The sequence below is a fragment of the Zasmidium cellare genome (assembly GCF_010093935.1).
Source record: "Zasmidium cellare ATCC 36951 unplaced genomic scaffold M409scaffold_11, whole genome shotgun sequence".
Classification (NCBI taxonomy): Eukaryota; Fungi; Ascomycota; class Dothideomycetes; order Mycosphaerellales; family Mycosphaerellaceae; genus Zasmidium; species Zasmidium cellare.
The window spans coordinates 646,721-666,709 of record NW_022986955.1 but is presented as its reverse complement, the minus strand read 5'-3'; the positions used below and the strand labels follow the sequence as shown (position 1 = coordinate 666,709).

Genomic DNA, 19,989 nt, shown 5'->3' with positions numbered 1-19,989 from the left:
ACACTCCGAGGTAACATGGTAGCCTCCCAAAAGTTCTTCGGGAAACAGCTTCAGGCTTAAAAACTTATCAATAGGCTTACTTCCTGCCGTTCAATCCTTCGGCTCTGTCATGTGGAGGTAAATCCTTTCAATATTAAGAGGCACTCGAAGTCCATACACCTGCTCTTGAAGCCGAATTGGGCTTTGTCGATCACCGGTTTGTGCATTAGTCGCTGAATAATCGAGCACGAGACAACCTCCATGCATCACGCTATCTTCTTCAGATCAACCAACGCTCCCTCCAACCGTGGGCGTTCCGATGGCAGCGTTCATGTCTTTGGCTGTCACCTAGGCAAACTTGCAGATAGTTCACTATACCGCCAACTAAGCGCCCTCTCAAGGTTCAAGCCTCACGGTATGTGGGCTCTGGAGACGGCTGGCTTCGTTTGCTATATCGGAACAGGATACCAAGAGACAAGAAAGCATTCTCTAAACAGACACCAGCATGTCCTGTGCATCTTTAGCTGCTTGACTCTCCACACGGCACGAGCTCTGGAGATGGGAATTCCACAACACCTGCTAATGTTCAAGACGCCGGTACAGGGAAGTAGAGCAGCGGAGATGGTCGAGAGAACATATAAGAAGGTAAATGATTCTGCTGGGTGGTCGCTTGGCGCTCAGCATCAACGCAAGTGCAACTCCTTCAAGGCTTTTCACGATGTTTCCTACATTTGCATCGTTGCTCTCGTCCCTTGCGCTGCTCCAGTGCGCTCAGGCCTCGCCGACAGGCGCTACGCCCGACAAGTCCATCAACAAACGCGCAGTAACACCAGTTCTCTCAGCCGCAAGCCAGGTGGCAACCGCCTCTTATCCATACTGGAACCGGGACTCGTGCACATCAGTCCGCGTCCAGTATCGCGAATTCTGGACTTGTCGCGACAGCGCCGGCCAGGGCGGGCAGTTCTACTCATCGACTGCCTCCTGGAGTGACTTCAACAATGGTCCCCTGATCACGAATGGGCAACTCTACCTCTATGGAGACGACAATGGAGAGTACTTCAAGAACCAACCCGATGAGTGTCAAGCTGGATCAAACTCGGGCAACTGTATGAACGGTACACGCTATGCGATCTGGCCTGATTCACCACCCTTGCCTGTGGCTGGGTCAAACAATGCTGTCAAGTTGTACACATGGATCATCAAATCGTACCTCAACAATGACCTCTCACCCATTACCAAGAATCCGGCTACCAGTCTGTATCGAAGTGATTACAACCCAGCGAATCAAGGCGTAAGCAAGACGCTTCCGCCAGTGACACTTGTGAACGAGAACTTCTGGCCTGCGCAATCCATTCCTTATGGTTCTTACGGGTGAGTAGGTCAGACAAACATTGGAAGACCACAGCGCTAACTCGAAACGCAGATGGGCAATCTCCCCTGACGGTAAAACCGCCTATCTCTACGGTCAGCTCAACAACGGCACCGCCAACCTCGGGGCAGCCCTCGCTCGCGTTCCCATCAACTCCATCGAGGATAAGTCCCAATACTCCTACTACAACAATGGCGGCTGGTCCTCCACCGCCCCCTCCCTAACCAGCACCTCAGCCCGCATCGCCAACGCCGGCACCAATGGCCAAGGAACATTCTACTACTCGTCGTACTTCAGCTCCTACATGTGGCTGGGCGCCGACTCAATCAACATCGGCTCCGGATTCTACGTCGCCACCGCGCCGATTCCCGAAGGACCCTGGACGAGCCCGATCTTGTTCTACAACGGGACGAACGGCAATGCGAGTCTGGGTGCTTATAGCCAGCAAGCACATCCGGGTTTGACGAGTAGCAATGGTGGCGGGAATGACATCTATTTGACGTTCTCGAAGAATGATAAGGATGCTGCGAATAGTAGTCATATTACGACGACGCATCCGTTGATTCATGTGATTTGGAACTAGAGAGAGGCTTTGGGTAAGCAGAAGGGGTTGGAGAGGATGTGGATGGAGCGGTTGATGTCGGTGCGTGATTGGATATTGTGCTGATTGTTGCGGCTACCATATGCAGAATGAAAAGCAATCGATGTTTCTTGAGGAAAGCGGCGACACATGTTCTTGGAATCTCCTCTTTCGGACAGAGTGACCGCCGAACGAGCCTGATTGACGTTTGACGCCGTAGACGCATTTGAACAACTCCGGCCCAGGTGGCGAGATGCATCAGTCTCCCAGTGTGAGCATGTGACAGCGGCTGGAGAACCTTCCTCTTCGAGAAAGACTCGCCACTAGCATACCATGAGATGACTCGCTATATCTCCAGAGTGCCAATGCCGAACGCCGTATTGACTTCACGTATACAAAACAGCAATAGCTTCATAATACGTTCCTTCAAGAGATCACTCTCATCATTCACAACAACAATCTACCAACCATGCCTCACCCACTGGAGCCCCTGTCACCACAAGAAGTGCGGCAAGCCGCCAGCGCTCTCCGCAAACACCTCCAAATCACCTCAAGCACAGACATAAGATTCAAAGTGATCGATCTATTCGAACCCCCTAAAGCTCAAGTCCTCCAGTACTTCCATGTATCTGCTTCCGATATCCGAATCCATCGCAAGGCGAGGATATACTATCACAAGAAGCCATCGCAGGTTCTTCGGAAAGCGATTGTGAATGTGACCGTTGCGAAGGTTGAGGAAGATGAGGGGATTCCGGATGTACAAGGGCCTGTGGACTGGGTAGAGTTTGCTCAGGTCGAGGAGGCGTGTAATGACCATCCTTTGGTGAAGAAGGAGGTTGAGAAACTTAAGCTTCCAGCTGGGTGAGTCTTTTACCAGCATTCTGTCCTTTGTATGCGCTGATAGAATCTCTTGTAGAGCCAAAGTCGTCAACGATCCCTGGGCATACGGCACCGACGATGCCAACGAACGCCGACGATTGTTCCAGTGTTACATGTATGCTATTCTCAACGACGATCCGGAAGCCAACCACTACTCACTCCCCCTGCCCTTCGCGCCGATATTCGATGCCCACACTCTCGAACTCGTCAACTTCGAGCGCCTCCCAGAAGGCGAGGGGAAGGAAATCGACGCCGAGACGCAGCCATGGACTCCGAAGGAGCCCGTCGAGTATAGCGAGCGGCTACTGGAGAAGACGTACTTCCGCAATGACCTCAAGCCACTCGTCATCACCCAACCCGAAGGGCCATCCTTCAACATCCAAGGCCGCTGCATCTCCTGGCAGAAGTGGACTTTCCAGCTAGGATGGACGATTCGAGAGGGACCTGTTCTGAATGACGTGCGATACGATGGCCGGTCATTGTTCTACAGAGTCTCTTTGAGCGAAATGACGGTTCCGTACGGAGATCCTAGATCACCATACCATCGCAAGCAGGCATTCGATTTGGGCGACTCCGGGTTTGGGTTGACGTCCAACACTCTTGCCTTGGGCTGCGACTGTTTGGGCCATATCGCATACTTCGATGGCATCCGTGTGACTGGCGAAGGAGAGCCCGTCCACATGCCCAACGTCGTCTGCATGCATGAGGTCGACCAAGGAATTGGCTGGAAACATACCAACGTCCGCAATGGCCAAGCGTCCATGGTTCGAGACCGCCAACTCGTGATCCAAAGCACGGCAACAGTCGCGAACTACGAGTACATCGTCGCTTTCGTCCTTGATCAGGCAGCAAACTTGCACATCGAGCTGAAGGCGACGGGGATAGTGTCGACGATGCCGATTCGACCGGGTGTACACTCTGAATGGGGCACGACAGTAGCGCCAGGCGTCCTTGCCGTCAACCACCAACACCTCTTCTGTGTGAGAGTAGATCCCAACCTCGACAACGGTCCCAACAGCATCCAGTACGACGACTGTGTCCCAGTTCGCAACGAGCCGGAGCTCGATCCATTCGGTTGTGCTTTCCGCGTCAAGAGCACCGTGATTGATCAGCCTGGCGGATATGACCTCGACCTCAGTTCTTCGAGGACTTTCAAGGTCATTAACCCCAGTTCTGTCAACGCAATCTCCGGAAAACCGGTTGGATACAAGTTACATGCTGTGCCGAGCCAGATGATGATGATGGGGCCTGAGACGTTCAATCTTCGAAGAGGGTTGTTCGCGTCGAAGCCCATCTGGGTTACCAAGTACCGAGACGGTGAACTCTATGCCGCTGGAGAGTTCACGAACCAGAGCCGTGAGGATACCGGCCTTGCAAAGTTTGGTGAGTACTACCAGAGGAATCGTCACCATGAGTATGATTGTGCTGACCAAGGAACAGCGGCTCGCAAAGAAGGCACCGCAAAGACAGACTGCGTACTCTGGCACAGTTTCGGCATAACCCACGTCACTCGTCCAGAAGACTTCCCTGTCATGCCGAACGAGAAGATGACGGTGACGCTCAAGCCGACGAGCTTCTTCGAAAGCAACCCATCAAACGATGTTCCGCGCTCAAGTCAAGCGCTGAATCGGTCGACGCTGCACCAGGAAGTCCGCTCTAGTGCGGGACAGAAAGAAGCGAAGTGCCATCTTTGATCATATCGGCGGCTCAGAGGAATAGGTAGTCATGTTGGCGATGTAAGGTGGTAGAACAGGTCTGTGTGAGCACAAATGTTAGTTTAGCACAAAAATGGAGCGGGGATTGTAAACCATACGTATTCCATCCACGGGACGTTATGCCATCCCTTTGTGTTTTCTACCCTCTCCTGCCACACTTGTTGTAAGATCGAGGACATAGCCTCCCGTTGAAACCCAGTGACCGAATAAATAGCAGCTACCCGAAGACTGACATAATCTTGCAGGTGTGGTGAGAAGGTCTCAGCACCGGCCATGAACAGGGGAAACAGCAGTCGCTTATGAAACTTAGCATCATGTCGCTGCAACTCAGCGCAGACATCTAGAATCGCTTCGACAGATTCGACGACAGATGGATGATCAGGCGTGACGGAGTTCAGGGGCTGCGGGAATCGCATCACCCTCAACAGACACGCATGTCGATAAGCATTAGCCAGCAACCTCCAAGCCTGGTCAGCGCCCGGGTACGCTTCATCATCGGGAGACCACGCCCGGAAGAACGTCTCAGCTTGTCCCAGCAAGACCTCAAATTCCTGGAGGGAAATCTCATTTTCGAGGTACATCTTGCCGGCAGAGAGGACTTTGCCGATGCGGCGGCAGAGTACCGAGGGGCAACCGGAGAAGATCTCGAATGTGAATTCACGGTTGTCGAGGATCTTTTGGCGGACATCGTTGGAGAAGGCGAGTTTATCTGAACCGCTGAAGCCTCGGAGGATGTCGAGCCTGTGTTGATTCAGTGTTTGCCTTCTCCGAACTGATATGAAAATTATCGTACCAAGCAAAAGCGGTCAACATCAACGCCTTCAACGGTGATTTTGTAGCGTTGGGGTTCTCGATGGATCTCGAGCAGAACGATGTCACACCGTTGAGATGTGCTCCATGTGTTGAGATACCCGACTCAGTGATCTAGTAACCGTTAGAGCCTCCATCTCTGATCGAGTTGTCGACGGTCTTACATCATGTAGTATCAGCAACAACGCCATAGCCATCGCAACCTCTTCCTCCTCCCCAGAGAGACCAGGGCCCTGTTCTCGTTGTAACAATTCTGATAGTGAATGTATGGCAGAGAGCTTGAGTTCGAGGGCAAGGGGCATTGCGCCGTACTTTGAGTGATTGCGTCCTTTCTCAGAGTGACACAGCGCCAAACCGAGAAGTGCTTGAAGAACGCCGAAATGTTGATAGGCGAGTGGCAGCAGCAGCGTGCTGAACGGGTTATTCATGGCATCGACTGAGATCACCAGATGCTTCGATATGTCGGTGTCAACTATCAAGTTGGATGTCAGGTCAAATGAAGTAATTGCTGTCGTGGAAGGCATATCTTACAATACAGTAGCATCTCTTGAACCCATACAGAAGCCAGAGCATCGTTCAGATCCGCCAGACCATAGACACTCGACGATGCTGGGCTCACATCCGAGGAGCACGTCACGATGGAAAGTGGTGACGCTTGAGCTGGTGGAGCAAGGGGCACGGCAGGAAAGGTATATTCTTGGAGTGCAGTTTCAGTAACGATGGGTGTGGACGCATCTTGCACAGTAGTAGTAGTGTCCCCCTCCTGCTCTTGCTCTGCCGGAGGCGCAGAGGTTTGCTTTTCAGCACGATCCTTCTGCTGAGTCCGCTGCCGTCGGTGACTTGAAGTCGCAGCGCTGTAGGGGAGAAACTGATATCGAGCCGGGTAGCTGTTTAGGCCAATTTGTGTTAGATAAGCAAAACCTTTGCATCGGTCTAGGCAAATACAGACCCTTCACAGTCGACGCCTTTCGACACACATTGTCCGCAGGATGGGCGAGCACGGTCGCACTTGCGGCATCGTCTTCTGCAGGTGCCACAGGCGGGATCTGTGAGTTCGAGGTGAGCTGCCGTTTTGCGTAATTCGGATGCGGTAGTACTGACCTAGCCGAGCGCCTTTCTGAGGTTGGATTCGCATCGTGTTAGATTGCCTACTGGTTACCTGTTGAAAGGAGTGAGAGGGGTTGGAAAGAGGAAGGACATAGAGCAGCACAATCTGGCTGGAAGTACTACCGAGAAGAGACATCGCCCCCGCCTGCTCGGATCAAGGATAGTCTTTCTTGGCAACTACACAACTCCGTAACTAGGTACTAATTCAATCGAGATGGGGTCGTGACAGGTGTGCGTCAGAATTGACATTCTTGTATGTCAAGTCGAACATTGCGAGACGTGGTATCGACGTAGAAAGACTGTCGTCAAGTATACTCATGGTGTCGTTGTCGGGCCGACTCGGGCCGCATGTGAACGAGCTCGAATCACAAGATGGCGACGCTGGTACCGAAGCTTCCAGCTTCTCCTTTTCACACAATCTCCATCAGAAGAACAACAAACCACCACTTCCACTCACAACACTCCCCGTCACCCAGCGACTCTCTTCTGAGCAGAGAAAGCTGACCAACGGTACGATGTCTCGAACCTCGCCCATTCGTGCCTCGGCCGGTGTGCTTTCTACCAGAGGCTTCATGGAATCAATGAACTCTTGCGTTGATTCGTAATACATGTCCGTTGCAACGGGGCCGGGATTCACGCAGTTGACTGTAATGCCTCTGCTCTGGCCGAGCTCTGTCGCCCAGACTCTACATGTTCATCAGCACAGGAATCATAATCGACTTGGGACGAAGGGAGAGAGATACCTGGCCAGCGCTTCTGTTCCGACTTTACTTGCTGCGTAGACCGTCTGCTGTGGCACTCCCATTCGCGCCGAACAAGACGAGATGATCACGATTCGAGAGCCGCAGGGCATATGATCCAATGCTGCCTGGGTCAAGAACACCGGCGCTGAGTAATGATTTAGCTGACATTCTAGACTGCCCACTTTCAACGGGCAGAGGAGTCGATCTCATGTTCCTCACCTTTGAGATTAATGCCAACTTGCATATCGAAAAATTCCTCATCAAGGTCGACCAGATATCTGTCGTCTCCATTGCCGGCATTGTGCACCAGAATGTCGATATGACTGCTTGGACTCAACTCGACCGCTGCTTTGATGAGGTTGTTGCGGACGTGCTTCTCCGATACGCTTCCCTTGACGGCGACTGCGTTCCCTCCCGCGGATTTGATGGCGGCAATCAACTCATCGACAGCTTGCGCTCCTCTGTCTGTCACATAGTTCAAAACTACATTGGCACCTCGGCGGCCTAGCTCTGCTGCAATGCCAGCCCCTATTCCCCTGGACTGTCGTCAGCGTGAGTTCTAAAAGTCTTTCCGCAACACACTCACCGCGAAGAACCAGTGACGATGGCTGTTTTGCCTTGCAAGTTTGCAGCAAACGAGGGTGCTTGAACAGAACCATTCTGCTGAGTTCCATTCTGGCTGCCGTTCATCTTGAAAACCGTTAATGCTTCCACGGGACAGCAGACCTCTACTTGGATATTTGCCGCCTATATACAGGCGTATCAATTGCGCAATTCGAAAGGGAAGAGCTTCCAAATCCAGTTCGAAAGATGGACGGGTCGACTCCTTCCCAAAATGGCTCCAGTGGCCGTTAGGAGGGGGCGGGCAACACATGATTGCCAAGAGTTTGCCAACGGACTCCATGCCAAGCAGGTTGTAGGTTTGTGGTCTGGTGGAGAAGGCCCGCATGAGCTTCGAGGGGAGTCTTGCTCGAAGGAGAAATACTCTCAGCTCAGCTGACTGGTCGTTCGACCCCAATGCTCTCGGCAGCTGATCTTGGTCTAGACTACAGTTTATTAAGACGGCTTGCTTTGCTTCAGGAGGACCAAACAATCACTACGAAGATTCGGCCCCTTTATCTTTCAACATGACGTCGTACAAAGCTGGTCTCTCGCACGATGGCTACATTTACACCAAGTCAAACGGTCTTGTCGGCGGCCTGCACACCTATGCTGTGATAGAGCCCGAGAGTAAAATCCAGCAAGCTAATGATGGCGATGTCTGGGACGCGATCGTGGTTGGTGCGGGCTATGCCGGGTTGATAGCTGCTCGAGATCTCGTCAAAGCTGGTGAGTTCGCAATTCCCTATAGAAACTGTTACCCTTAGGAGGACACACGTCAATGGAGCGGCAACCGCATCCCCTTGAAGATCCAGGGCTTAGGAATTGTTGCGAACGATAGCATTGGAGAGAGGCTTCGGGTCTAATTGATTGTACGCAAACGCTAACTCTGTACAGGTAAGAAGACACTACTGCTGGAAGCGCGCGATCGAGTTGGTGGCCGGACCTGGAGCGCCGAGATTGATGGCACAACCTTCGAGATGGGCGGTACTTGGATTTCACATGTGCATGGCAGATTGTTTGCCGAGCTGCAGCGATATGGACTCAAAGACGATGTCACGATGACTCGAACTCCAGGCGGCGGCTGCTCTTACTTCACTTTGGATACTGGCTCCGGAACACGAAAGCTGTCGCTGGAAGAGGCCGGTGAGATGACGGCCAGAGCATGGAAGATCTTCATCAGCATTGACGGCAATGAGGGCCGAGATATTTGCCCTCTCCCATTCTCTTCTCTCGGAAATCTACGTGTCTCGCCCGAGGAAGTCAAGGCTGTGGACCAACTGAGTTGTCGAGATCGATTGAACCAAGTCAAAGATAAATTGACTGCTGACGAGATGGCCTTAATTGAATCGCTAGTCCCGCATTGCGGTGGCGGCTCAGTTGAGGATATGGGATTCCTCGAGATGCTGCGCGCACAAGCACTTCAAGGGTACAGCCCAGAGACCTTCGAAGACATTTGGACCCTGTACAAGATCCGTGAGGGCCAATCGACACTTGCACGAAGGATATTTGATGATGCAGTGAGACTTGGTCTACAGTATTCCTTTAAGACCCCGATCAAATCTTTCGTTGAGAAGGACTGCATCGTGTTCGTAACAACTGAAAATGGCAACACATATCGCGCGAACCGCGTCGTCAACACCATACCACTTGCCGTGCTGCCGACCATCCACTTCGATCCTCTACTCTCACCTCTGCGACAAGAAGCCATCAACATCGGGCAGCTGAACTACCTCACCAAAATCCACGCCGAAGTCGAAGGTGACCTTCGAGGCTTGCGAGGATGCACCTGGCCTGGCGACTTCCTCTACATCTACGGAGACGGCTTCTGTGCCGGTGGCAAGACAACTCGCATCACCTCATTTGCTGGTGATAACCGTGGCAAGCTTGACCCGATCAAGGAGCCCGAGAAGCTCGAGACCGCACTCAAGCGTTTCCACCCAATGGATATCAAGAGAGTTATTTTTCACGACTGGATCTCTGACCCGTACTCGATGTGCGGCCCAGCGTGGTATCGTGCTGGATATCTCACTAAGTACTTGCCAGAGCTTCAGAAACGGCACGGTAATGTGTTGATGGCTAATGCAGATTGGGCTTCTGGATGGAGAGCGTTCATCGAAGGTGCGATGGAGCAGGGCGGCCAGGCTGCTGATACTGTCATGGAGGAGGTTGGAATTCAGGGAGCGAATGTTGCGAACAGTACGCAGGCACGCTTCTAAAATGCCGAGAGAATGAAGTCATTCTATTGAGACTGAGATCATCAGAATGGCTCCAGCGCCGCAAGGCTCAAATGTCAATAGGGAGTCGGACGCTGCTTCTTCTGCCTCTTGTAGTAAAGCCCTCTTTCTGAACCGTTAACAGTCCATATAAGGGCTTCCTCCTCGCAGAGGCTTTACACTTAACATTGCTCCAAGCTGACAGTCAAGATGACCGCACCTACTTACCACCTAACAAAAGGCCCCATGGGCTCACTCTTCTCCACCTTCGGCGTCTCCAACAGTGTCAAGATCCCTCTCCAAGGAGCGACCTTCATCACAACCTCCGGCCAGCCAGGTTTTGATCTGCAAACCGGCAAACTCGTCACTTCATCCGTCCGGGACGAAATCAGCGCCTGTTTCGACTGCGTCCATGCCGCCCTGCAGGCTGCTGGAGCCGAAGAAGGTCTTGCCAAGGCATACAAGATCTCGGTCTATCTGCTGGATGTGAAGTATGATCCTCTGGTTCTGGAGGTCTGGAGAGAGAGGTTTCCGGACCATAGGCCTACGATGGTTACGGTTGGGGTCGGGAGTTTGGCTCAAGAGGGGATGCACGTGGAGATGATGGCTGATGCGGTGGTTTACGAAGCGTGAGGAGGATGTCGTGGAGGCGCAGAATCTTCAGGAGAGTCCGATGCTCTTTGTGTTTGTCATCGGACGGAAGTGTTGCGCGAGACAGAGACGTCGATGGGGGTGTGTTATTCAGCTAGGGACACAGCCGCGTGCGAGGCTCGGAAAATCCACCATATTGGTTTCCGCTTCATGTGAAGCGGAGATAGTACCTTGCAGATACACACAGAAAACGCACAACACGCTGTGGCTTCTTGGCTTCACAACTTTCACCAAATGCATATAATGCCCCTGTTTCCGTCACATGGCGTCGCCGAGGCTTGGGGTGGTTCAGTCACGCATAGAAAAGCTTTTTACAACGATCGCACCCTTTCAGACTCATCCTTTCTAGGGCGCAGCAGCTTGTTTCACCGTACTTCAACGACATGAAATTCATCGAGAGCTTTGCTGCCTTTGCTGCATTGGCATTGGTTCACGCACAAACACCGAGCAACTTCTCAGTTGTGTCTCCCAACCCCCTGAGCGTAGTTCTCAATCCTGGAAACATCACCCTTTCTCCAGGAAAGCTTGTCTCCGCAAATGGTTCGTAGACTATACCAAGATCGAGTTCCTAAATAGCCCTAACAGTGTTCAAGACGTCGTGGACTCTCCCTCCCTCGCCCTATCGAACTCATCGAACCAGAACTACGTCGCCTTCATAGTCGACCCGACAAGCGCTTCGGGATCATACCTGCATTTGCTACAGCCAAACCTCGTAGCAGACACCACCGGCAACTTGACAGTCGATGCAACAGCCAGCGGTGCCTCCAGCTCTGCAGGAGCGAGTTACAGAGCACCAGACCCGCCAACGGATAACTACGCCCACGAGTACGTTATTCTCTTATACCAACAACCCTCAAACTGGGCCATCCCGAGTCCCTACTCCTCTATCAACCCACCGGCGCAGACACGGGACAGGATCGGCTTTGTGATGGCGGATTTCCAGCAAGCGGCAGGGCTGAGCGCGCCGGTTGGGGCCAGCTTCTTTCGCATCGTCAATGGCTCACCTCAGATGACGAGTACTCTGAGTGCTGTTCCTACTGGTGGTGGGGCGCCTGCTACGCAGTCGGGTACGCTGGCTACAGCTACTGGAAGTAGCACATCTGCACCGTCAACGTCCACCAGCGCGAGCGCCAACACAGCCGCGCTCCGGGTCAACCAGAGCCCTTCTCAAGGCGGCCTTATGGTGATTCTACTCGTGTTGATGCTCATGTAAAGATGGAGAAAGAGCGAGACTGTATAGACGTTGGCAAGAGGTCATACTGGCTGGCGTTGGCGGTACTTCCAAGATGCCATAGTTGTACATACATCTGTCGAGCGTCGTACATGCTTTTAGTGCTTCTCGATTGTGCATGGTAGCCGTCAGAAATGATTGTGTGAGGAGCCTCGCAGCCTTGTGTCGAGAGACTAGTTCGTTTTATCAGCCAGCGTTGTCGGTACTGTGCTGGCCTCGTCCCTCTGACCGCTCTCCTTCTTTGACTGCTATGTTGAGTCTAGATTGAACGCCTCTTCGTCCTCAGCCTGATACTTTCGCCAAAGATTCGTCAGCTCTTCGCCTCTGTGTGCGTGTTTCTTTCAACTCCTCTCGTCTTGCTTTAGTTAGTCAGCCATCAGCTGCTGTATGCTTTGCATATATTTATGCAAACAACACGGCTTATAAACCACTGGGAGCAACGAATACCGCCCTTGAGATCGATATGCATGCTGCAAATTGTTCTTGAAGCCCAAGACGTCTCCCCTACGCAAGTAACATGTCAGCGGATACATTTAAAGCCTGGAGAGTGACCGGCACGAAAGGCTGGGACGACCTGGTCCTCACAGAGAGGAAATCGCCGGTTTTGGGACAGAAAGATGTTCTTGTCAAGTGGAGATATGCGTCGCTCAACTATCGTGACTTGATAATTCCTCTGGTACGTGCGAGCCGCTGTCTCTTGATGTGACGGCCAAGTGACTAGAGCAACAGGGCCAATACCCTTTCCCAATCACGCCTGGTGTCGTTGCCGGCTCTGATGCAGCCGGGGAAGTGATCTCATGCGGCGAGCAAGTCACGTTGTTCAAGCCTGGTGATCGAGTCATTAGCCTGTCGGCTTTATCATATCAAACTGGTCCTTTTAAGCCGCATATGATACCCACGATTCTCGGTAGTGCGGTCGATGGGCCACTGCAGGAGTACAGCACCATGGATGAGAACGCGCTCATCAGGATGCCGCAGAGTCTCGATTTCGAGCAAGCTAGCACCCTCACAACTGCGGCGTCCACGGCGTGGAACGCATTCTTCGCCCTGGGTGGGAGAAAATTGAAGCCTGGAGACTGGGTGCTAATCCAGGGAACGGGAGGAGTCAGTCTGTTTGGTTTGCAGGTATGCGAAGTTGCTGTTCTTGACCATCGTCTCTGTATGTCTAACGAGCATTAGTTCGCCAAAGCAGTGGGCGCTCAAGTCATCGCCACTTCATCCAGCGAGGCTAAATGTCAACTCCTCCGCGAGCAGGGCGCAGACCACGTCATCAACTACAAAGAATGTTCGACTTGGGGCGAAGAGGCTAAGAAAATCTCCGGCGAAGGTGTCCAACATCTCCTAGAGATTGGCGGTGCAGGTACTCTTGCGCAGGCATTAGAAGCCATCGCTCCAGCCGGCGTGATCAGCCTGATCGGTTTCGCCAGCGGGTTCGCCAACAGTCCTTCAATCATGGATATATTATTAAGGTCATGCATCGTGCGAGGAACCATGGTTGGAAGCAAAGAGGAGATCGTCGAGACGAATGATTTCATTGACGCGAATGGCATCAAGCCGAAAGTTGATCCCGCTGAGTTTGAGCTGAGTGATCTCAAAAATGCGTATGAGTATATGTGGGCCGGAAAGCATTTCGGCAAGGTGACGGTGAAGATCTCGTGAGGCGGATGAGGCTGCTGATGTTTGAAGCATTGGTCTGGGTCTGTAGCAATATCAGGTTCTTTGTGGTGATGCAGTAAATCATCTACCTCGAGGGAAAGTCTCCCTTGAAGGTGAATAGAAACACACAAACCGTGCACCACGTCAAGGGGACGCGACTAAAGACTGAATTCTGAAATGTCTGTAGAAGGCTCTCCGTTGCAGGGGGAGAGAGCGGCAAGGTTGCGAAGAGATGTGGCGTGACATGTGTCCAGCCTGACCGCACGGACCTCCTCCGATATTGTGTTGACATTGCAGAAACACACATTTTGCTTTCGGTGAGTGCACGAAATGTGTTGGGATTCGCTCGTTGGCAGTCAGTGTGATGTGACGTCGGAATTCTCTAAAGCCTCCTAGAAGACTGTGGTTGCATTCACCCTTGGCGTCTGACCTCCAACGGTGTCCAGAATCCACATGAGGCTGCGGTCATCCAAGAGTAGATTGGTCATCTTTCAATGAGAGCTCCCCAGGACTGACGACTTGTTATGCTGTCAATGGGACGGCTCGAAATACCCTTTCTTCGTCGCCTCCACTAAAGCCTCATACCAGAACCTCGCCATCTTCCGGTACCCTTCATCTTTAGGATGCAGTCCATCACCATTCATGTCCTCGCAATCCACAGGCGAATTATCAAAATCTCGGACACACTCTGTGCCCACAGAACTCATGTTCACCGTCAATATCTTATATCCTTTCGCCTTCTTCCTGTCCACCATGTCCGGTATTGGAGCGTTGAATATGGGCGTGTTGTCTTTCCAGCCGAAGTTCGGCGAGGTGATGATTTGAGCGACGATGAGGACGATGGAGGGGGCGAGTTGGAGGATTTCGTCGATTAGCTGCTCGAGCTTCTCTGGCGATTGTGCTGGCTCGACGATGTCGGGAGGGCGCAGTGGGAGCGGGGCGACATTGTTGGTTCCTGTCACCATGGTCAGCTTTCATACACGCAGGTTTCAGCTGATCTTCGTCACGCACCGATGTGTAGAAGCATAACGTTGGGCTCGCGCTGAAGAGTCTGGGCGATTGGGTCCATGCTGAAATTGAGCAGACGCTCAATGTCCCAGCCGCTGTAGCCTTCCGTCTCCTCCAGACCTTTGATGCTGGGGTCAGGAGAGAGTCCCGAGCGTCGTGTCCCTTCGCGGTGTTAACAAGGATGGTAGGACTCTTCCATTAAGGATACATCTCTCACCAACAAACTCCACGCTCCTATCGGCACAGTCTTCCATGAGGTGCTGATAGAGGAACAGTCGATAGCCATTGTAATCGCTACTGCCCTCGCCCTCCGTGATGGAATCGCCAGTGGGCACAATCTTCAAAGGGGTCCTTGGCGATACCACACACGCGTGGGCATTGGTTGTCTGTTGTCCTGCTTCTGCTGCCAGCGGCTGCAGCTCTCTAGTAGTATAGCCATAGAACAACACAACGACCAGAACGGCGAAAACCGCGTAGGGCCCATAACGCCGGAGAATCATGTCGAGTGGACATCGTGTCCAATGCTCAGATAGCTGACGATGGACGTGTGCGGTCTCCTTTCGAGATGAGGTGCGGTCGAGGCGGGTTTGGCGTGGAGTCTAAATTCTCGGTGCTGTTTATACCGAGGCCCACGTCCACAGCCTGGTCTGTCTTACTGAATTATTATGTGCACCCAGCAACCTCGTTGGAAGAGTAGACATGCGAAATCACAGCAATGTATTCAAATTTAGATTGTCATCGTTGCTATGAGTGCCACAGCATTGTCATTGGTGAGGACTGAGAGCCGATAAAACATGTTCACTTGGCCCGTCTTGCTGTCTGGAACTTGAGATTCAATTTGCGCCTCATCCAGATCATACACTACAGATCACGATTCTGCAGTGCGTCGATGAACCGAAGAACGAGTCGTGCTGCACGTGTTCCTTCAAGACTACCGATGGTACGCTGCTGAATCAGGCCTGCAGCCGGCCGATCGGCCTCCATTCGCGTCCGAATCTCTGGGCGAGTAACGCGCTACTAGATCTCGCATGGCATATACAAGAGCAGGATCCGCACATGGCCTTGATCAAACTTCGGGGGCCGTTTTTCTATTGCTTCACCAAAGACACGAGTGAGTCTTTGTCTATCAACATGAGCAATACCACAGGATCTCAGCCTGGCAACATGTTCAACCAGACAACGAAGTCTGTTGATGGTAAATTTGGAGTTTACCATGAGACCTCCCTCTTGACAAAGGAGTCGATGGATTGGTATAAGTAAGAGCATCTCGTCCTGCTATTCCAATCCTCATCAGCTTCCAATTCCACAAACATCCACTCGCTTCTTCCAACAACCAAACCACTCGCTTCTTCCAACAACCAAACCACTCGCTTCAAAATGCAGTTCACCATCGTCACCATCTTGGCCGCCGCTGCCACCGCCCTCGCCCTGCCAACTGAGTCGGGCTCCTCCAGCTCCGGCAGCGGCACCTGCGCAAAGGGCTCCGAGATCTCCTGCTGCGTCACCAACAGCGGCGACAGCGGTACCCTGGGCAATGTCCTCGGTGGCAGCTGCTTGCTCGACCAAGTCTCCCTCTTGTCCGGTATGTATTCTCAGCTGATCTTGATCCAATCGACAATGCTAACGGTAACCCCCAGCTCTCGACAACCAGTGCCCAGCTGGCAACACCTTCTGCTGCCCAACGAACCAGGACGGCACCCTGAACATCAACGTCTCTTGCATCCCTAGTAAGTTACCCCGACACCACGTGAGCTGATCAAGTTCTAACATCCATCCAGTCAACGCTTAAATGCATTCCAATGATGAGCGACATGGGCTGTGTTACAAATGAGGCGGAGGATTGGAGTTTTTCGCTGTTTGTTTCCAGGGGCTTGTATCTCGTAATGATCTAGTAGTGAGAGATGGAGAAAACATTGATATGGCCTGCCTTGTGCGGCCTTCTCGAATGCGCCTACTTCCCCTTTCTCATTCAAGTTGCTCCAGCGGCGGTACTACGTCTTCCTGTTTACCATTTTTTCTTGTGCCCCCCCCCCCCCCCCCGGAAACCACAAACACCTCCCTCCTAGGTCATCACTTCATGGTGAATCTTTCTAGTGACCCTCTCTATCACTCTATCTTGGTTAAAATAGCAATGACAACAACCAACCAAGAACTCCAACCACTTACTCCACCGCCGTAACTTTCTTCACCACCTTCGCCGGACTCCCCATCGCCACACTCCAAGCCGGCACATCCCTCGTAACGATGCTCCCCGCCGCAATCGTACACCCCTTCCCAACCGCCACCCCAGGAAGAATAATCGACCCCCCTCCAATCCAACAATCATCCCCAATCCTCACCGGCTTCGCAAACTCCGCATCATCCCTCCGACTCTGCACCTCCGTCTCATGTGTCGCGGTAAAGATGCTAACATTCGGACCGATCATGACCCGCGCGCCGATGTCGACGAGCGCGCAGTCGAGGATCGTGAGGTTGAAGGCGCCGTAGAAGCGCGGGCCGATGGAGATGTTGCAGCCGTAGTCGATGGTGAAGGGAGCGTCGATGTAGATGTCGTCGGCGCCAACGTGGCCCAGGACGCCTTTTAGTTTTTCCAGACGGTTGCTTGTGAGGGTTTGGAACGATGCATCTGGTCCGGTGGGGAAGTAGTGGTTGTAGTCGTGGATGAAGGCTTTGGCTTTGAACCGGGCTGCTTCTAGTTCCGGGATGAAGGAGTCGTAGCTGCGTAAGAAAACATAGAGATAAGTTTCGTGCACTACTGGTTTGTGTGTTGGAAGGGTTCCTACAGCATCCCGGACACCATCCTCTCGTACTGCTCGCACCAGGGAATGTACTTGAGCGTGCGGGCGAGCTGCAATTGGCTCTCATCTTTCTCCTGGCTCGCCATTCCAACGACAAAAACGGTATTTCGAAAGCGAGATGTTCTCAAAGATAAGCAATGCAAGTCGACGAATCCTCTCTGCCGAATCTCCAGCTAAGCTACATTTTATCTCGCCCTCGAGGACGCTTGACAGCCCAGCTGCCACCGCTGCCCAAAGCAGAAAGAGTCTCAGCCCAAATTCAAGTCGGCCCTTTTGGACATACATCCAGCTATCAGAACCAGAACACAAGATAGGTGTCAATATACTCGATATGGAACTTCTCCGCACTCGTATCGCACTCCGCAATGCTTGTCTTGATAGCCAAAGTAACAACGCCTGGTCCTGGCTTATCTCGTGGCTTGAGCGAGGGAGGGCGAGGTAGCATGCACGAGCACATACATAGGAGCATCATGGGGTCGATTATCATGTCGCACATAAGTTGACAGCTGTCAATCATTGTTCGAGCTTTCTCCCAACAATGATGGCTTCCTCGTCCAAACCGAATAATGCTCCTGTATCCCGCCTCGAACCCCCTGAATCTATGTCCATCAAGCCCAAGTCCGACGGCGAGACTTTGGACAACGTGGTTACACTAGAGGAAGGGGATATCCTCGACCCTCAACAAGGTGCAGACGCTGCTGTCCTTGCGGCGAACGGCCATGACACTGTCATGAGACGTTCGTTCAGTTGGCTGGCGGCTTTGGGGTTGGGGTTCTCGATCACGAACTCGTGGGTTGGATATCTTGTAAGCCTTGTCGAGCGCGATAAACGTAGAAGCGATACTGAACTGTCCGTCAGAGCTGCTTCGGACAGAATCTCAACTATGTTGGCCCAGCTGCGGTAGGTGCTCTATCCCTTGTCTTGGAGCCCCCGACTGACCTGTCAATTCAGGTCATCTTCGGCCTGTTAGCCGCCTTCTTCTGCCAGGGGTTTGTCTCTCTGGGCCTCGCAGAGCTCGCGTCGGCATTTCCTAGCAGTGGAGGACAGTATCACTTCGTCTACGTCCTCTCCACAGAAAAGACCAAGAGATTTGCAGCTTATATCGTTGGGTGGACATCGGTCCTGGCTTGGTGGACCGTGACGTGAGTGATGGCCAGCTCTTCATGTCTGAGCATGACATTAACAGAAATCAGATGTTCTGGGCTGTCTCTCGCCGCCATCACAATCAGCGGCATAGCGAACTTCTGGCATCCCGAGTGGACGCCTACGTCGTGGCAGACGTACCTCATCTATGTCGCAGTTTGCGCTTCGACGAGTAAGATGCATACTCCCATCGCAATCTCCAGGCTAACGATGTTGAATAGTTCTTTCCCTGTTCCTCGCACTTCCTGTCCATCATCGGATGCGTCATGTTCCTCATCACGACCTGCGTAATGCACGAGGAGACTCAGCCGGCCTCATACTTAACGCAGCCGAGACTCGGTGTTAGTGGGTGGTCGACATCGGCGGCGTGGTTGCTGGCGATCAGCAATGGCATGTATGCGTATGGTGGGACTGATGGCGGTAAGCGCAGAATCTCAATACACTGAAGATACCTCGTCGCTGACACAATTCTTCAGCCATCCACATCAGCGAAGAGATTATCAATCCTGGACGTCGCGTACCGCAGGTCATGATAGCGACGATGACGCTGGGGCTTGGGACGACGTTGCCGCTTTTTATTCCGTTGATGCTGTTCAGTACGGATTTGGATGCTGTTCGATCGTCGCCATTGCCGTCCATTGAGCTGGTCTATCAAGCGTGAGTTAAGCCGTGTTTGTGCTCTTTGTTATGGCGTCTGACTACGTTCGCAGCACGGGAAGCAAAGCCGTCACAACGTTTCTGATGGTCTGGCTATGGCTGGTGTACATGGGTAAGTATCAGCGCTCTGATGACATTCGTGACCTTGCAACTCACAAACAACAGGCAGCCTCCCCGCCCAATGGGTAACAGCAGGCCGAATCGCCTGGGCATTCGCACGAGACGTATGTATCTCCACCACCCCCATTGTCCCAATCAACAAGCTGACCAACCCACCTCACCAGCACGGCACCCCCTTCCCCCAATTCTTCACCCACATCTCCCCCCGCCTACACTTCCCCGTCCGCTCCACCCTCGCGGCATTCACCTTCGCCTGCCTCTACGGCCTGCTCTACCTCGCATCCACAACAGCTTTCAACTCCATCATGACCTCCGCCGTCCTCTTCCTCAACCTCTCCTACGCCATCCCGCAAGGAATCCTGCTCGTCCGGGGCCGCGCCAGAATGCTTCCAACACGCTATCTCAGCCTGGGGTGGTTCGGGACGTTCTGCAATGCGTTTGCGGTGGTGTGGACGGCGGTGCTGACGGTGATTACTTGCTTTCCGCCGAGTCTGCCGGTGACGGTTGCGGCGATGAATTATACGAGTGTAGTGCTTGTGGGGATGATTTTGATTGTGTTGGGGCTGTGGTTTGCGGTTGGGAGGAAGAAATTCACAGGCCCAAAGATTAGCTGGGAGATGTTGGAGGAGGCGAATCGGTTGGCGAGGTCGAAGAGAGATTGAGGCGTAAGGGGGTGAGTTCAAGACATTTGGAGGGGTTGTCAGTCCGTCGTCGTTTTATGAATCGA

The 19,989-nt window shown here is 52.8% G+C and overlaps 10 protein-coding genes across 10 annotated transcripts; 7 read left to right on the top strand and 3 right to left on the bottom strand.

The window, feature by feature from the left end:
• Positions 1–697: 697 nt before the first annotated feature.
• M409DRAFT_52967 (uncharacterized protein) lies at positions 698–1,931 on the top strand (the record flags this gene model as incomplete). Its single annotated transcript, XM_033812227.1, has 2 exons — positions 698–1,350; positions 1,403–1,931. The coding sequence occupies 2 exons, from the start codon at positions 698–700 to the stop codon at positions 1,929–1,931; spliced, it is 1,182 nt and encodes a 393-aa protein (XP_033669880.1).
• A 466-nt stretch (positions 1,932–2,397) lies between these two features.
• On the top strand, positions 2,398–4,501 carry M409DRAFT_36280 (uncharacterized protein; the record flags this gene model as incomplete). The annotated part of the gene is made up of 3 exons (XM_033810532.1): positions 2,398–2,789; positions 2,845–4,190; positions 4,248–4,501. 3 exons carry the CDS (start codon positions 2,398–2,400, stop codon positions 4,499–4,501), a joined length of 1,992 nt encoding a protein of 663 aa, XP_033669879.1.
• A 2,362-nt stretch (positions 4,502–6,863) lies between these two features.
• On the bottom strand, positions 6,864–7,872 carry M409DRAFT_65316 (uncharacterized protein; the record flags this gene model as incomplete). The annotated part of the gene is made up of 4 exons (XM_033816454.1): positions 6,864–7,125; positions 7,183–7,327; positions 7,402–7,718; positions 7,769–7,872. The coding sequence occupies 4 exons, from the start codon at positions 7,870–7,872 to the stop codon at positions 6,864–6,866; spliced, it is 828 nt and encodes a 275-aa protein (XP_033669878.1).
• A 437-nt stretch (positions 7,873–8,309) lies between these two features.
• Positions 8,310–10,001, top strand: M409DRAFT_36295 (uncharacterized protein; the record flags this gene model as incomplete). The annotated part of the gene is made up of 2 exons (XM_033810533.1): positions 8,310–8,511; positions 8,680–10,001. 2 exons carry the CDS (start codon positions 8,310–8,312, stop codon positions 9,999–10,001), a joined length of 1,524 nt encoding a protein of 507 aa, XP_033669877.1.
• Positions 10,002–10,208: 207 nt separating this feature from the next.
• Positions 10,209–11,862, top strand: M409DRAFT_20998 (uncharacterized protein; the record flags this gene model as incomplete). The annotated part of the gene is made up of 3 exons (XM_033805653.1): positions 10,209–10,627; positions 10,999–11,189; positions 11,243–11,862. 3 exons carry the CDS (start codon positions 10,209–10,211, stop codon positions 11,860–11,862), a joined length of 1,230 nt encoding a protein of 409 aa, XP_033669876.1.
• Positions 11,863–12,397: 535 nt separating this feature from the next.
• On the top strand, positions 12,398–13,539 carry M409DRAFT_36274 (uncharacterized protein; the record flags this gene model as incomplete). Its single annotated transcript, XM_033810528.1, has 3 exons — positions 12,398–12,556; positions 12,610–13,005; positions 13,060–13,539. The coding sequence occupies 3 exons, from the start codon at positions 12,398–12,400 to the stop codon at positions 13,537–13,539; spliced, it is 1,035 nt and encodes a 344-aa protein (XP_033669875.1).
• A 527-nt stretch (positions 13,540–14,066) lies between these two features.
• On the bottom strand, positions 14,067–15,044 carry M409DRAFT_20996 (carbohydrate esterase family 3 protein; the record flags this gene model as incomplete). Its single annotated transcript, XM_033805652.1, has 3 exons — positions 14,067–14,491; positions 14,548–14,706; positions 14,762–15,044. The coding sequence occupies 3 exons, from the start codon at positions 15,042–15,044 to the stop codon at positions 14,067–14,069; spliced, it is 867 nt and encodes a 288-aa protein (XP_033669874.1).
• Positions 15,045–15,921: 877 nt separating this feature from the next.
• M409DRAFT_20995 (uncharacterized protein) lies at positions 15,922–16,333 on the top strand (the record flags this gene model as incomplete). The annotated part of the gene is made up of 3 exons (XM_033805651.1): positions 15,922–16,126; positions 16,182–16,271; positions 16,323–16,333. The coding sequence occupies 3 exons, from the start codon at positions 15,922–15,924 to the stop codon at positions 16,331–16,333; spliced, it is 306 nt and encodes a 101-aa protein (XP_033669873.1).
• Positions 16,334–16,513: 180 nt separating this feature from the next.
• On the bottom strand, positions 16,514–17,428 carry M409DRAFT_65313 (uncharacterized protein; the record flags this gene model as incomplete). The annotated part of the gene is made up of 3 exons (XM_033816453.1): positions 16,514–16,535; positions 16,711–17,262; positions 17,328–17,428. 3 exons carry the CDS (start codon positions 17,426–17,428, stop codon positions 16,514–16,516), a joined length of 675 nt encoding a protein of 224 aa, XP_033669872.1.
• A 279-nt stretch (positions 17,429–17,707) lies between these two features.
• Positions 17,708–19,924, top strand: M409DRAFT_65312 (uncharacterized protein; the record flags this gene model as incomplete). The annotated part of the gene is made up of 10 exons (XM_033816452.1): positions 17,708–17,780; positions 18,029–18,147; positions 18,201–18,242; positions 18,294–18,484; positions 18,536–18,641; positions 18,707–18,905; positions 18,962–19,142; positions 19,196–19,254; positions 19,308–19,366; positions 19,427–19,924. The coding sequence occupies 10 exons, from the start codon at positions 17,708–17,710 to the stop codon at positions 19,922–19,924; spliced, it is 1,527 nt and encodes a 508-aa protein (XP_033669871.1).
• Between the last annotated feature and the right edge of the window lie 65 nt (positions 19,925–19,989).